The 16,669-nt window shown below is 41.9% G+C and overlaps 1 protein-coding gene across 1 annotated transcript in view; it reads left to right on the forward strand.

Moving 5' to 3' along the window:
- GLDC (glycine decarboxylase) overlaps positions 1 to 16,669 on the forward strand; it is a 93,808-nt gene that overhangs the window by 59,611 nt on the left and 17,528 nt on the right. The window contains exons 16-20 of the mRNA XM_059141445.1: positions 3,590 to 3,665; positions 9,373 to 9,498; positions 11,151 to 11,300; positions 12,651 to 12,763; positions 14,157 to 14,298. Of these exons, the coding sequence (XP_058997428.1) occupies positions 3,590 to 3,665; positions 9,373 to 9,498; positions 11,151 to 11,300; positions 12,651 to 12,763; positions 14,157 to 14,298 (607 nt within the window). The remainder of the gene's footprint in view (positions 1 to 3,589; positions 3,666 to 9,372; positions 9,499 to 11,150; positions 11,301 to 12,650; positions 12,764 to 14,156; positions 14,299 to 16,669) is intronic.

A 16,669-nucleotide genomic window follows, 5' to 3' on the forward strand; every position in this document is an offset into this window, starting at 1 on the left:
TACTTTTCCACCAACAGGTGGCACTAATAGTTCCTACTTTATTTTTCTTCTTCTTTTTTTTTTTTTTAAATTCCCCTTACTTTAATAGAACCGCAGTAATAAGGTTTATGTGGCCTTTAGAACATATATTTTGCACTTTTTGAGTTGCTGCATCCAGCATTTTTTTTTTTTTTAAGATTTTACCTATTCATTCGACAGAGAGAGAGATCACAAGTAGGCAGAGAGGCAGACAGAGAAGAAGGGAAGCAGGCTCCTTGCTGAGCAGAGAGCCCAATGCGGGGCTCGATCCCAGGACCCTGGGACCATGACCTGAGCCGAAGGCAGAGGCTTCAACCCACTGAGCCACCCAGGCGCCCCTGCATCCAGCATTTATGATGAAGTCTTTAGCATATTTCCTTTCTCTTAGATTGCCAGCTCATAGTTCCAGTCTCTTTCATTCTTGGTCTGAATACTTTGGCTCTACAACAAAACAAGATGAACAGAAGTTGTGAGAAAAACACATGGCCATTTGTTGAGGCCCCTTTCCATGGAAGAAAGGATGACAGTGTTGACTGCCTAGGCTGGAGATGGGAACTCAATTTTGAACAAATTTATTCAGCATTTATTGCAGAGCTACTCCATGCAGATTACTAGTAGTTCTATGTATTCTGAGACCCAGATCCTACTCTCAAAGTTTACACTCTGAGACAAGACAGGCACACAAAATAAATGTGAGCTCTATAACCATTTTCAATGTACAGTACATGTATAGGATTGTATTAACAGAAGAGTGAGCAAAATACTCTGAGTGCAAATGGGTGCAATTTATTATCCCTATTTTAAAGATGAGAATACAGAGGCACATAGAGGCTAAATAATTAGGGGTGTGGGTGGTTTGCTGAAGCATATTCATTTTTCTGCTCCCAAAATAAAAACATTGTGTGAACTACAACTATTTTTCCAAAGCCAGGAAAGTGGAAGGCTGGCGTCTGCCTCCCTCCCTAGAAGCAAGCAGAGCCGAGTTTTTATTAAAACTAAGCAATGAGGAGCTGGGTGCCCCAGTCTTACAGGGACAGGTGTTCTTTTACGTTAGTTAAACCTCCTCATTCTATCACTTCTATGAAGGAAAACCATAACTCTGACTCCTTTGGGAAGCACAGCATACTCTAAGGAGTAGCACAGCTTACCCAGGAATCATGAGCCTCCTTGAGAGGCCAAGTGGTATGAAATGTAAAATCTGCCACTATGGGCCATTGGGCATGTAATACTCAGACCTCAGTTTCTTGTCATGCAAAATAGGAGCAATGGTACCTACTTCATGGGAGTATTGGGACGATTAAATAAGATGATGAAAAATGCTTGGTGGCAACCACCACAAGGGCTACCATTTCCCAGTGCTTCCTTTGTGCACTCTGCCTGATAACTAGGACATGCTTGGTTAATGGAGCAGTTTATACTTATTACCGTTACTTAGTTCATCTCCTCGATTTTAATTGCTCTGCAAATCATCACTTCCCTTCTCTTCCTCCAGCTACACTCTAGGCCTTTCACCCCAGATGCTTCCCTGTTCTATGTCCTCCCCTAAGTCCTCAATTCTTCTGTCTCCTGACACCAGATGATCAGTGTTCCACAATAGTTTGCAAACGTTTCAAATCCAACTAGTTCGATCCTTGTGTTCTCTTGAAAAATATTCCAGTACTCAAAATTTTAGCTTTTGGTTTATAAATAAAAGTTAATCTAGTTTGTCCTTAAGCCTTGTGTTTTTAGAGTATGATCTCAATATTGTGGGGTGATTAGAAAGGATGAATGCCAAAGCCACTTGGCTTTCTACAGAGTTAAAGAATGATATAATTTTGCAAAATAGAGGAAATACGCATTTGAATGGGATTTAAAAACCTATTACTCACTTCCCTTTCTTTCCTGCAGAGATTACTGAGAACATTAAGTAACAGTTTATGATTGAATCAGCATCACTCACTGGACTGTTAGTCATTAAGTGTGCTCCGAAAGTAGTGCCTTCCAGGACTGCTTAGTTGGGTATGGCCAGCCTAGCAACCTCATGGATGAGGGGCCTGGGAAAGACTAAAGGGAATGCTGAAACATTCAAAGTGCATAGTTCCTTTGGGGTAATCTGATCACTGGCTAAAAATGCTGTGGTATTGAGAAATTGTGGTTTTAGGTGTATTACTTGTAGTTACCTATATATATTTTTGAAGATTTTGTTTTATTTTTATTCTTTATTTATTTTTATTTTTTAAAGCTTTTATTTATTTGACAGAGAGAGAGAAAGAGAGAATGAGCACATAAGCAGGGAGAGTGGCAGGCAGAGGGAGAGGAAGAAGCAAGCTCCCTACTGAGCGGGAAGCCTGATGCAGGGCTGGATGCCAGGACCCTGGGATCAATGACCTGAACTGAAGGCAGACACTTAACTGACTGACACTGAGTGACCCAGCCACCCTATTATTTTAATTTTTTTATTTAAATTCAATTAATTAACATATAGTATATTACTAGTTTCAGAGGTAGAGGTCAGTAATTTATCAGTCTTATATAATTCATTACATTACATGCCCTTCTTTATTTTATTTTTTTTTTTTAAAGATTATATTTATTTATTTGACAGAGAAAGATCACAGGTAGGCAGAGAGGCAGGCAGAGAGAGAGAAGCAGGCTCCCTGCTGAGCAAAGAGCCCGATGCGGGGTTCGATCCCAGGACCCCGAGATCATGACCTGAGCCGAAGGCAGCGGCTTAACCCACTGAGCCACCCAGGCGCCCCCCCTTCTTTATTTTAGAGAGAAAGCGAGAGAGAGAGAGAGAGAGAGCGAGCATACATGTGGAGGGGAGAGACAGAATGAGAGGGAGAGAGAAACCCAAGCAGACGCTATGCTGAGCATGAAGCCCAATGGCGGGTTTGCTCTTACAACCCTGAGATGAGATCTGAGCTGAAACCAAGAGTTGGATGCCCAGCTGACTATGCTACCCAGATGCCTCTGTAACTGTATTTTAAAAAACAGTTGTTATCTTTGAAAGATAAACAGTGAAATTTGAATTGATAAAATGATACGATGCTTGAATTTTGCCTCAAAATAACATGGTTCACAGTGCCTGGCTGGCTTAGTCCATAGCAAGGAACTCTTGATCTCAGGGTTGTGAGTTCAAGCCCAGTGTTGGGCATGGAGCCTACTTAAATAATAATCTAGTTCAGAGTAAGGGGGTTAGTGAGGGATATGGTTGGAAAAAGCTTGACTGTATCTGAGAATTGTTAAAGCTGGGTGATATGTACATGGCAGTTCCTTATATTCTTCTATTTTTGTATAATTTTGAAATTTTCTATGATAAATGAAATCTTAGGTGCATGGTCCCAAGCAGGGCTTGAAAGGATCATCTCTGAGTAGCAGTGGGTAAGCTTTAGAACAAAGACCAAGACCCATTCTATGGTTGTTCAAGAACTTTTAGGCTGGTGCAGCGATCCTCGGTGAACTTTCAATGGTGTTGGGTAATGTCTTTAGGTCGCATGTTGGTGAACATGCCACCCATGCCCAGTGATTATTGAATGAGTAAATGAAAACAAAGAGGCCCAAAGCCCTGACCCTCTTCTTATCTTTGCAGCGGAGCCCAGGGGGAGTATGCTGGGCTGGCCACTATCCGAGCTTACTTTGATGGGAAAGGAGAGGGACACAGGACCGTGAGTATGGACAAAGTGGTGGTTGCTTAACACCGGGTGGCAGTGGGTCCAACTCTCAGCATCCTCTTTGTTCTGTGGTACACTCCCTCTGAACCTTCTTGTAAGCAGCTAGGGAACATACAATCAAGGAACAGATTTCTTTGAACTGGCCATTACGGTCCTTACCCCAGGACATTTCACGGGACCATTTTAAGGGAAAACATTTGGAATAAAGGTTTTTGCTCAAACCCAGTGTGTAAAAGTCAGCCAGTTTTTAGATTCTTCATTGCAAAATATAGGCAACTAACTAGTCATAAACAATCTTCTCATTTTAATAAAACCAGAAATGGACTGAGATTGGGCCACCATCTACTGTACCCCACTTACTTGGGTAGCCAGAACAAGCCTGACACCCTTTTCTCTAACTCTCCTGGAAGCAAAGGAAGGAAAAGACAGGAATGTTACAATTCCAGGTCTTAGGCCTGGACAAAGAGCAGAGACCAACCTTTAATTGTTCTGTAACTCCTACTGTGACTAGGCACAATTCTGCTTTCTGTATTAAAAAAAAAAAAATTTTATTAAGGGGTACCTGGTTGGCTCAGTTGATGGAGCATGTGACTCTTTTTTTTTTAAGGATTTTATTTATTTATTTGACAGAGACAGAGGGGAACACAAGCAGGGGGAGTGGGAGAGGGAGAAGCAGACTTCCCACTGAGCAGGGAGCCCAATGCAGGGCTTGATCCCAGGACCCTGGGACCATGACCCGAGCCAAAGGCAAATGCTTAACTGACTGAGCTACCCCTGTGCCTCGGACCATGTGACTCTTAATCTCAGAGTTGTGAGTTCGAGCCCCACGTTGGATGTAGACATTGCTTAAAAAAGTATGGGGAGAGGGAGAGAGAATCCTGAACAGGTTCCATGTCCAGCACAGAACCCAACATGGAACTCGATCCCATGACCCCAAGATCATGAACTGAACCGAAATTTAACTGACCGACCCACCCAAGCACCCCATAAATAAATTTTTAATTAAGTATTTACTGAATAAGTAAATTCCCTATTGAGAATTGTCATTTCTAAGCAGCAGAAGAAGACATGGAGCAGAATTCATGGTTCTGCTTCAGTTTTTGCTTTGAGTATGAGAGTCTAGTCTCTAGGGTCCAGATTGCTCTTAGAGCCTGTATAGGGACTGGCAGAGGTGCTAGAGGGCTTGACTGGACTCCACTAATGCCCAGAGGCAGTGCTTGTAGCGGTTATCTGAACTTTGCTTCCAAGTGTGGTAAAAGGAACTGTGTTTTAGGGAGGTCTTCATTTTGATGATGACCAGCACTAAGCTAGAACTTCCACTGAGTTGTAAACATGGGCTGTCCACATGAGCTGTAAACTGAGCTCCCTCTTAGAGGGAGCAATGGGTAGGGGTTGGGAGCAGGACAAAAGTGACTGCCCATCTCAGGAGAGTTAGAGAAAAGGGTGCCAGGCTTATTCTGGCTGCCCAAGTAAGTGGGATACCGTAGGTAGTGGCCCAATCTCAGCCCATTTCTGTTTTTATTAAAACTAGATTATTCATGGCTAGTTGCCTGTATTTTGCAATGAAGGTTCTAAAAAGCGTTTCACCTCTCCTTCAAAAAAGGAGGGAAGAAAGAACATTTTCTTTATCCTGATTTGTTTATCCTGATTCCACAGATGTGTTTTCCCAGGCCTTTACCCTAGTTGGGCAGTAAGTAGAACTGATTTTTAAAGAATTTTGAAAAAGAGGACGTTCATTAATTGAGTAATTATTCAATACTGGTCATATACAAGGTACTGTGTGTACCAGTCCAGAGTTACATCAAATCATAACTCAGATAGACATAGTCCAGTTTGGTTTTTTTCACTTGGGTTCTCTAGTGGTTTTGAATTCTTTCATTTTCTTTTTTTCTTCCTTTAAAAAGATTTTATTTGACAAGGAGGGAGAGAGCATAATCGGGGGGAGGGGGACAGGGAGAAGCAGGGACTGATGAGGGACTCAATCCAAGACCCTGGGACAGCAAACGCTTAACCTACTGAGCCACCCAGGTACCCTGAATTCTTTAATTTTCTAAGCAAGGGTTAGTTTAGAACTACTATTATTCTTTAGCATCATAAAGGAAATACTGAAGCTCCTGTTGTTCAGGGAAAGGATGCCATGTGACTGACATTAAAAGTCCCCCATCTGTTTTTCCTCTGTGGCTTCCTCAGACGGAGATAGCCACTAGAACTCCCCCTTGTTAAACTTTTCAATCACAAGATATCTGGGAATCCTGGAAAGGGATCCATTCGTCCAGTGTGACCACGTTGCCTCCTTTGTCTCACCCCCCTCCTTCCCAGAGGCTTTATAGAGAGGCCTCAGAGATCTACACTCTGGTGCTTATGGAAGGCAAGCGATGAGCCTACCTTCTAATAACTAAGAACCAGCTAACATACACTTTCTGTCTACTTCGTGATGCTTCCCACCCCTCGTTGTTTCCTAGTTCTCCAGTGTGACACCAGGAAGAATCTGTGAATGTTCCGGAGTTGGGGACCAAACCAGAAAGGTCAAGGAGAAAGGATGGAAGAACTTCTGATTGCCCCTGGGCAGAGATCTTAGACTCATAGATTTCTTTCTTGTGCTTTCCTCTCTATGTATTTTTCAGTCCTTCCTTCTCTCTCTGTCCTGTGTGTGACATTTCTTCTCTCACCATTGTCTACACTATTATCACCCTGTGTCCTTGTTCCATTCTGAAAGACAGAGGGGAGCTAGGTGCAGCAGTTTGGGGAGGGCTCTGGGAGGGAGAGGCAGGGAAGGCCACTCAGAGCTTATAGAAATATAGAAGTCTTAAGTTTGGAAATGTTAACATCCTTTCTAGATTAAAGATTTTAATTAAAGCCAATGTTTCCAGTTGGAAAAGAAGAAAATGACTTACTGCTCAAATAATCAAGGATTTTTCCACATCAGAGAAATCCAAGGCAGCTGCTACTGCACGATAGACTCTAATGGAATCCAGTAAAATATATCCTTCTTTTTTGAAAAGGAGTGTGGGGAAATCATGTGCCTCAGAACCTCCCAGGTTCCTGATGGTTCTCTTATTTCAAGCTGTTGGGTAGTTAGTTTCACATTTGCTCTTAGGTTAAATTTCAGAGGTTCCTAAAATGCAACAGCCAAGTTCCTGATTTACCAGTTTAATTTGGGGGAATATAAATTTATTTAACAAATACTTACCAAGCACTCTCCAAAGCCCTTTATAATTAATAATTCAATTTGCTAGTCAAATATTAACTTAGATTTGCTAATCAGAGATGAGATTCTTATACAAAGGGAAAACATTAACCCCTAGAAAACACCAAAAACCACTCCCTACCCACAAATGTATATGGGAGTATTTTCGCTTCCCAACTGCCTGAGATGAAACAGTAGACTTTGGTTGTTAGATTTTACTAGTGAAAAGAAATTTATTTCCCTTATAAAGGAACACTGCTCCTTAATCCCTCACTCATTCAGCAAGTGTTAGAGGATGAGCTCTAGGTTGGGTCTATGCCAGGTACATTGGGGTATTTGAAAAACATGGCATCCACCTAAATGGGCATGAATGCACCAAAGAGGAATGTTTTATATAAACTAAAGCATCAAATCTGGGTCCTGTTATTCCTATGTTCCTTGTGACCCCATAATTTTAAAGTGAGAGAAAATGACCATTAAAAATTCCCCCCCCTAAAATTATTTAAAAAGTTTCCTGTTTCCACAGAGAAAAACAGAAATATATAACAGCAACATATAAATGATCATTGACAAAACCGCTGAAACTTTTTTCTTTCTGCAGCCTTATGTCAGAATATGTGTTAGTTTCCTGTGGCGGCTGTAAGAAATCCTCATAAACTTAGTGACTTGAAAAAAACAAAAAATTATTTTCTCACTTACGGAGTCCAGGAGACTAAAATTGAAGTCAAGGTGTTGGCAAGGCTACCTCCTTTTGGAGGATTCAGGAGAGAATCTGTTTCTTTGCCTCTCTGGAGGCCTCCTGCATTCCTTGGCTTGGGGCCCCTTCCTGCCATCTCTCCATCCTCCCATTCATTCATGAAATTTTCTCCTTACTTCGTAGTCAAACCTCTCTCTGCTGAGAATACTAGGGAATATACTTAGGGCCCAACTGATAACCCAGATTTCAAGATCCATAATTTCTCCTCTGAAGAACCTGATCTAATCAGTCACAAAGTCCATTTTGCCCTGAGATAACATCCACAGATTCTGGGGATCAGGTCTGGACATTTTAGGGGATCCATTATTCAGCTTACCACAGGACAGTTGACATTTTTACCTTGAATATTTTTTTTTTCAGCAGAACTTTGCTGGTACAAATTCTTAATTTAGGCCTTTAATCAATATTTTATATTTATTCAAAAAATTTTAACTTGAATATGTTGACTATATTAATTTTTCATATTTGCCTTTTCCTTCTTGATCAATGTTCTGCCCAGAGGTGTCCTTTTATCCAAAGATTCTGTGATAGAATAAAAATACTTCATAGGAATGGACAAGTGACTTTGGTTGAGAAAGAAAGTCAATACAGTAGGGAATCATTTAAACTAGAAAAAGGATTTGAGGACACCCTGCATAATCAGCGTGAGACCAGTAACCATTCAAAAGAGGCACAAATGCTCTGTCAACAGAAAAGTGACAGTTTGCCTTTGTGTATGCACGTTTTTCTTCAGTAGACAGCTTTGATGTTTTTGAGGAAACAGCTGTAAGCCAAGTTTCCCCTTCATAAGTGCGTTTCTGTAATGCCCATCCATTTCTCTTCAAGGGGTTGCAGTGATGATTCTGGGATTTAGAAACAGGAGGATTATTTTTAGGGTGATCATTGCTTCTCCTGCTGCTTTCCGTTGGGAAAAACTCTTTGATGCACCTTCCTGTAGTGCAGCGTCATCACATCTACCCAAGGATATGTTTGCTTGTGACCATGTGATTTGTAGGAGGAAATGAAAATTATTTAAATCTGGGAATTCTAAAATTGTACCCACCATCCACCTTCTGTAAGAATTCAGCTCATCTTTAAAGGCTAGCTTGGGCTCTAACTCTGGAAACCCTTTCCCTTTCCTTTTTCTGCTTGAATTGACACCCCTTTATTCTGAGTTCCTGTGGCCCCTGTTTATACATTTGCTAGCATTGTCTATGAACACATGACATGCTTTCCATTCTCACCTTATGATTTGTGTGACAACTAACAATTCATTGCACAGATTAAGGATCCAGTAAATACTGACATAACTGATGTATCAGCACCGGAAGACCTTGGAATTATCTCTGCCATTGTCATCTCTCCTGGATCTCAGCAAAGCCATGCCAAGCACTGAAGCTGTGATTTGGGCACTTGGGTCCTAGGGTTTAACTTCCAGCCCCATGTTCTTATAAGATGCCTTCTTTCTACATGTTATAACTGTGACAAGGTCACAGTAAGCCTGTGTCTGGTTTTTGCTATGCTGAGATAAGGGAAGAGAGTACTAATATTAACACGAGTCTTTAAAGAGCAGTATTTGTGGATTCAAAGGCAGACTCCTCTTTTGGACATTGTTTTACACTACAATAATACTGAAATCATAGCAGATTTTAAGGCAGTAGTGACCAGTTTAAATAAAGCATGTGGTGCCGATTTAATCTGTATTTCAAGCATTTGTAGGACTTTTCTGCCATGAGTAGCCTGGTGATGATTTTTTCTCCTTCCTTTTCATTCCTAAGGTTTGCCTTATTCCAAAATCAGCACATGGGACCAATCCCGCAAGTGCTCACATGGCAGGCATGAAGATTCAGCCTGTGGAGGTGGATAAATACGGGAATATTGACACAGCTCACCTCAAGGCCATGGTACCCATCTTCCACTAAACAGATGGGCGAGGTCTGGGTTGGGAAGAGATGGTGGGGAGAAGGGACTGGATGGTTTATATCAATGTTCTCTTTCTTTGCATTCTAATTAAAAGACTGCAGTTCCTCCTCTGAATGGGTCTGGATAAAATGGTGTAAAATCAGAAAACCTAACCATCTCCATTAGAAAAATAAAAAGCAACAGTCACATTTTTGGTCTATAATATAACTGAACATAGTCTACTTCTTCCTTCACTAACCGGGAGAAGGTCCTTTAAACTGAAATCCCATCCTCTTAATGCATATGTAAGAAACTGAATGAATTATTCATGGTGATAGTAAGGCCGACTCCTTGCAGGGCCTGCCTGCCTCCTCCTTCCTGCCCAACCTTCACCTGTTTTCCCCATTAATAATCAAACTAGCGGTCACAGTTGATTCTCAATCTTTGTGTTGGGAATTAAAACATAAATGTAGATTTTGCAAATGTGTGTGACTGTCCCAGCCATTACCTGCTGAAATTTGGGCAGCATTCCATCTCCTTCCTGCAACATCAACCCCCACTCCCAACCTCCCAACCTCCAGGAAGAGGTTGCCTAGCAACTATATCTGCTTTCCACTGGTGGACTGGAGGCTGCATCTTTAAGAAGGAAGGAAATCAGTTGAATAGCAATGTGATTTTGCCAGCATTACTAGGCATGGAGACTGAGAACTTCATGTAACTGCCTTCAGAGGAAACTGAAAACATACAGCACCGCTTGTCTCTCCCATCCATCCCCCTTCCAGAGCCCCACAAAGTTTATACCAACAGATATTTTGGGGTAGTAGTTGTAATTACTAAGTTTCCCCAATATAGGATATGACCTTTAAAAAAAATTTTTTTTTCATTTCCGCATAAGCACACTCTGACTCACTGGCCAGAACAACAGGAATGTGCTTTTTATATGTGTTTGCTTTCTGTAAAAAGGAAATGTGAGGGAGATTTCTTTTTTATCAGAGCAGGACACTCCTTATGGGAATTCTAATTTGAACAGAATGAGAGGGAAATGGAATAGGGGTGGATATGGCAAGATGAGCAGAGAGAGATTAACTGTAGAACAGACATGTCTGGAACCAAAAAGATCTGAAATAATTATTCAGATGACTAAAACCAAGGAAAACCTAGGGGAGTTGAGCCTAAAATACCCAAAAATCTTTCTTTTTTTAAAAATATTTTATTTATTTATTTGAGAGAGAGAGAGAGAGAGGGAGCGCATGAGAAGGAGGGTCAGAGGGAGAAGCAGACCCCCTGCTGAGTCCCTGACATGGGACTCAATCCCGGAACTCCAGGATCATGACCTGAGCTGAAGGCAGTTGCTTAACCAACTAAGCCACCCAGGCGCCACCCGCCCCCGCGCCCCCCACCCCCGCCCAAATCTTTCTAATAGTCTTCTAGGTCTTGATCTTGGAGACCTAACCTAAAGGCATTTTGTTATTTCTTTGGAATGACTTAAGAAAAGACTAATGGCTGTGAATTGTTATTGCCATGGTACTTTGAGAAAATTCCAGAAATGGAAAGTCCAAGAATTCATCTTTCCTAATTCTGTAAAGTAAAAAGAAAGAGTTTGGCCAATAAACATATCCTCCTTTGTCTCCCTCTGCTCTTTTCTATCCCACAGGTGGATAAACACAAGGAGAACCTGGCAGCGATCATGATTACATACCCATCCACCAATGGAGTGTTTGAAGAGAACATTGGTGACGTGTGTGACCTGATCCACCAACATGGAGGACAGGTCTATCTAGATGGGGCAAATATGAATGCACAGGTAGGCAACACAAAGAGGGACTGCCTGTAAATCAGAAAAATATTTTTTCCTCTGACTTCTTGACAATTATCTTAAAACATGATACTGAATTCAGAACTGTGGTTGACTTTGTTTATTGCCAATTTCAAGCAAAGTGCTTCAATTTCTCTGAGGTTAGTTTTAAAGGAGGTGATAGTGGAGGTTGGGGAGGAGATGAAGAGAGCAACAGGATACAGGGAATGAACTGAATGTCCTTAGTTCATCAGAAGTTGGGATCTCTCTCGGGGTGCTACTGGTAAGAAGGTCACTTGACTCCCTGCCCATGGGAGTTCAGACCCAAGTTCTGGCCACTCTGGATGTTGATCTCTCACAGTATCCCTTGACAATGAACAAGCCATTAATCTGGCTTCAACTTTTTCAGTGTAAAGTGGCTGAAGAGTTCTGTCCCCGAAGGCCAATCCTGATTACTTATGTGGGGTGTGTGTGTATGTGTGTGTGTTAGAGTGAGAGAGGGAGGGAGGGTTGGATCGGGCTCTGTGTAATATACACCCCTGAGCAAATGCTGTAGGGGCATTGGAGCAGAGGATGTCATGATCTTTCAGAGTTTTCCTAACTTCTTGGTCATTGTTTATTGTTGTGATTGTGGGTTGGTTTTATTTTTTGTTCATTTTTTATTTCGGTTTGTTTTACTTAGCCATTTCAAATTCTTCCTGCTTTTCTTTACTTCTGTCTGATTGCTTCTGTAAGTGTGGTCCAGGGATTGTCTGTTGCTTCACTAGCATTAATGCATGCTTCATCTTCAGCCACATTGAAAATTAGTCCTAATGCCAAAGTGGCAGGAGGGCCTATTGAATGTTGTAGCTGGTCTTAGGGTGGTCTCAGGAAAACTGTCAGCCTCCCTTCCTTGCCCTTGGCTTAGCATCCTCTCAGGTGGCCTTCCATCCCCTTCCACTGGTATGCCCGAAGTACATGCTACTCAAAGCCAACCAGACAGCGGGAGGTAATGTTGCTAGGGTGAAAGTAATCTCTTTGTGCAGCAAGGAGGTACTTGCCTTTCTTTTGCTTAGGGTGCTTCCTCTCCTCCCTCTTGTGGTGGAAAATTAGGAATTGACTGTATATTCAAATCTGCATTTTAAAATCTAAGTTAGGCTAAATGGTCAGTTGCTGTTTCCATAGAAACTATAAGCCAGGCTGCCTGTGGGATGTGAGGTTTTGACTACAGAACTTGGCCAGTATTGAGAAAATTTCTGTGAACAGCTCTGCCTGCCTTTTCCTCTAAAGGGAGAGGCTGCAGTAAATAGTATGGCCACCTTTCCAGAGCACCATTTCAAGCTCTTGACTTTTGATTTTGGCTCTTTCCCTTTGTGGTAGGTGGGAATCTGTCGTCCTGGAGATTTTGGGTCTGATGTCTCACACCTAAATCTTCACAAGACCTTCTGCATTCCCCATGGAGGAGGCGGCCCTGGCATGGGGCCCATCGGTGTGTGAGTTCTGGGCTGCTTGTTTTGGGAAGGTTTTAGAGACTAAAAATGAAAGAATGCCCCCAAATTTGCTGTTCTTCTCATCAAGGTCTTCAAGTGTCATGGGCACCTTCATATCTAGTGTGCTTGTAGGGGCTGGGAGAGAAGCAGTGAGAAGGGTGATTAAGAACATGTCCAAAGAGGAGCATAAGTAGATTTTATTAACCACAATGCTCGATTGGCCACACTCAGCTCCTAGTCATGTGTAGACAGAGCCGTTTATAACAGAGCAATGAATAGGGAGTTTACTGAGGCATTATGTATCTGAACTGGAATATTAGCACCTGCAAGTGTCCCTTAGACTTTAATAGATTTCCAAGAAGCTTTTCTTTTTATTCATTCTTTTTTAAAAAGAAATCAGCTGATGGTTGAAAATGAATTATCTATCAATAACAGAAAGAACTCATAGGAAAAAATTGCTTGCCAGGGGCTGGGGAGCAAGGAGGTGGGTAGGGAGAGGTTGGTAAAGGGTATAAACTTTAAGTTATGAGATGTGTAACATGTAAAACATGTTGATTACCATTGATAACACTGTATTGTATTGTATTTGACATTTGCTAAGAGAGTAGAAATTAGATGTTCTCAACAAAGAAAGAAAAAGAAAGAAGTGAGTTGGATGTAAAGTGTTAAACACTTTGCAGGCTGGATTCTTACTACATCTGAGAGAAGTCAGAAGGGGAAACAGACCTTAATACTAGAAATAATTAGATGAGGTCAGAATAACACTGAAGGAATGTCTCGTAGCTCTTGATAACTTTTTACACTGTGAAGTTGAATCATCTTGTGAAAATGATGCTGAGTAGCCATTTCCTGAGTTTCTTCAGTTTTCCAAAAATGGACCAAAGGGCCCAGACTTCAGTTGCTGGGAGCCTGGCCCTCTTGGTTTTTCCTGTTTTTCTTTTTGATTATTATTAATTGTAACTAGTGGGGTCGTCTCAGTACCTCAGCTGTGGGGAGGTGGGATAGTGATGTTCGGTGCTGGCCTCTGATGTTTAGGCCCAATGGGGCTCCCTCTCAGCAGCACTCTCTGTCCCTTAGATGCCTCGGGAAAGAATGTGGGGCGTGGGGCTGGGAGGTCCCCACATCCTGGTGAGTTCATTGCAAGCTATTTCACAGCTGCCTATCTGCCAAGTCATCTGCCATAGTTCTCTGGTGAGCCACTGGGACACTGATGGCTTGTGAGGAGGAGGAAGGAAGGAACACTTCCTGAACATCTGTTTCTTAGCAAGTGTCGGGTCCTCTCCACTCTGAGTTCCTCTACTAGGAATGGAACTTTTGGAGAGGGCTTAGCACTTGCCTATTTGTTTGGTCTGGATCTTTTCATTATATCTTCTGAATTTGTGTTTAAAAATAACAGGAAGAAGCATCTTGCCCCTTTCCTGCCCAGTCATCCCATCATCTCAGTAAAGCCAAGTGAGGATGACCGACCTGTGGGTACTGTTAGTGCAGCCCCATGGGGCTCCAGTTCCATCTTGCCCATTTCGTGGGCCTATATTAAGGTAAGGCCCGTGACTGTGTTAGGCAGGCGGCGGATGTGATAAGTGGGTGGGAAACTAAGACTTTCTTCTTGACTTAAAAATGAAGAAATCCAGGGGTGTCTGGGTAGCTCAGTTGCTTAAGTGTCCAACTCTTGGTTTCAGCTCAGGTCATGATCTTGTGGTTATGAGATCGAGTCCCACATGGGGCTCTGCACTCAGCTTAGAGTCTGCTACAGATTGTCTCTCCCTCTGCTCCTCCCCCCGCAAATAAATAAATAGATAAAATCTTTAAAACAAAAAAAAAGAAGAAGAAGAAGAAGAAATACATGATCTGAGATTTGGTTCAGTTAAGATTGCTGACTTAGGTGGAAGAAACCTTCTTAAAGAGATGAGATAAATTTTATTTCATCTCGGGGTGCCTGGGTGGCTCAGTGGGTTAAAGCCTCTGCCTTTGGCTCAGGTCATGATCCCGGGGTCCTGGGATCGAGCCCCACATTGGGCTCTCTGCTCAGTGAGAAGCCTGCTTCCTCCTCTCTCTCTCTCTGCCTGCCTCTCTGCCTGATTGTGATCTCTCTGTCAAATAAATAAATAAAATCTTTTAAAAAAATTTATTTCTTCTCTTTTCATATTGCTATTTCCTTTGGGTTTTCATAGTGGGTTTAACATCACAGAAACTAGACATGTTTTTTAGACCAAGTTAAGTTCCATGAGTCATATGGATGTTCTGGCTACATCATTTTAGTTTCCTGTAGGATTTGTATAGCCTCTTGGAAGTGAAAAACAGTGCACGTACTAATTATTACACTTGGTTGAAATCCTGGGGTAAATCTTTAGGAATAAATCTCATATTGCTTTATATTTCTTAGGTACCTTGAAGATAAGTCTAAAAAATAGCAGAAATTTGCTTATGTGGTAGTTTCCCAAAGCTCTTTGCCCTTTAGAGCCTGTGGAACTATAACTCTATGGGGTAATTAGACTTTGTTAGAGAACAGCTTTCCTTTCTTTGTGTTTCTCCAAAAAACTCTAGAGCCAGAGTTTATTTTATACAGCTCTTGTTCAAATGGGCTTGCCCACCTTCTAGGCTGACAAGGCTGTGCATTGGGTAGGAACACTTGTTCGGCAGCTAATTAAGCAGCATTCCCAAACTGGCTTCCCTCCTTAAAGGAAGAGTGGCTTCTAGTGAAATAAGACTCCAAAACTCAGCTATGCAAGTCATGTTGAATGGCTCTCTGGGGCTGGCTGTTACTCTGAAACAGTGTGGCATTTATGATTCTTAATGAAAACTTTCTGGGAAGCTGGGACAACCATTCTGTACCTCAGAGACTAAAACCTCCTTTTAAAAGTGATATTTGAGTTTTACAAATAGTAACAACAACAACAATCATAGTAAAGGTCTGCTTCTTTATAAACAGAATCTTATTCTCAGGTTCCTTTTGGTCCTGAGATCCTATAAACCTGGATTACTTATTATGGATATATTTGAGTTAGTATTTCCCACATAACAAAAAATAATGTCCCAAGTCTGGTTTGGCCATATGCCAGGAATACCAGACATTTATAATCTCCTTTATAAATGAAATAAGTAAAATGGGTTTTAAACTACCCCTCTGACCTTGACCCCTCTCTTTATCTCAAGCTGTTGCCTGGGCTCCAGAACTACCTTCTTTCCCTGCTTCAGTCCATCTTGGACACTCTGTAGTACAGCAGGATTCCCCTAATGGCCCAGATTATCTTCTGGTTTCCTTTTGCCTTTACTGCTCAGTCTTATTAGCCTACACAGAATCCTTAGGGGCTTCTTCCCAAAATGCACATGCCTAGGCCCCATCCCAGAGGGAATCAAATTCAGCATATAGGAGGTAGGGGTTGGGTCATCAAACTTTCCAGGTGACCCATGAGTTGAGAGCCATTGACTGGCTGAGCCAAATCCAAGTTCTTCATAGCAAAGGTTTGAATCTTACAAGAGGATTGTCACAGCCCACCACCTCTACAGTAACACCCCAGACTGCAGCCCTGTGCCTTCACTTCCACGCTGCCGTGGTTTTTGTCATTCTTACATCTGGAGCTCCTTCCCCTTTCTTTTTGCCTCCAAATTCCACCCATTTTTAGATTTCCACCCCAGTTCTGACTTACACCCTAGTAACCCTTGTTTGTCCAGCTTGGCAAGATAGGTCCTCTCCTTACTTTGGATATTGGTGTCACTGTTTTATTTGATGCTTTCTCATGTGCTTGATACTAATTATGTATTTAATATATACCAAGCCTCCATCATACATGAGGTATTCTGGAAAAAATGTCAACAATAAAAATGAGTGCAACCTTGATTTTAAGCTCTTTGCTGGTGATAATGTTCATCCTGTGTAACCACAAGGATTTAGAAACTATCAGAAAAGGA

Source organism: Mustela lutreola, chromosome 12 (genome assembly GCF_030435805.1).
Source record: "Mustela lutreola isolate mMusLut2 chromosome 12, mMusLut2.pri, whole genome shotgun sequence".
In the NCBI taxonomy this organism is placed as follows: Eukaryota; Metazoa; Chordata; class Mammalia; order Carnivora; family Mustelidae; genus Mustela; species Mustela lutreola.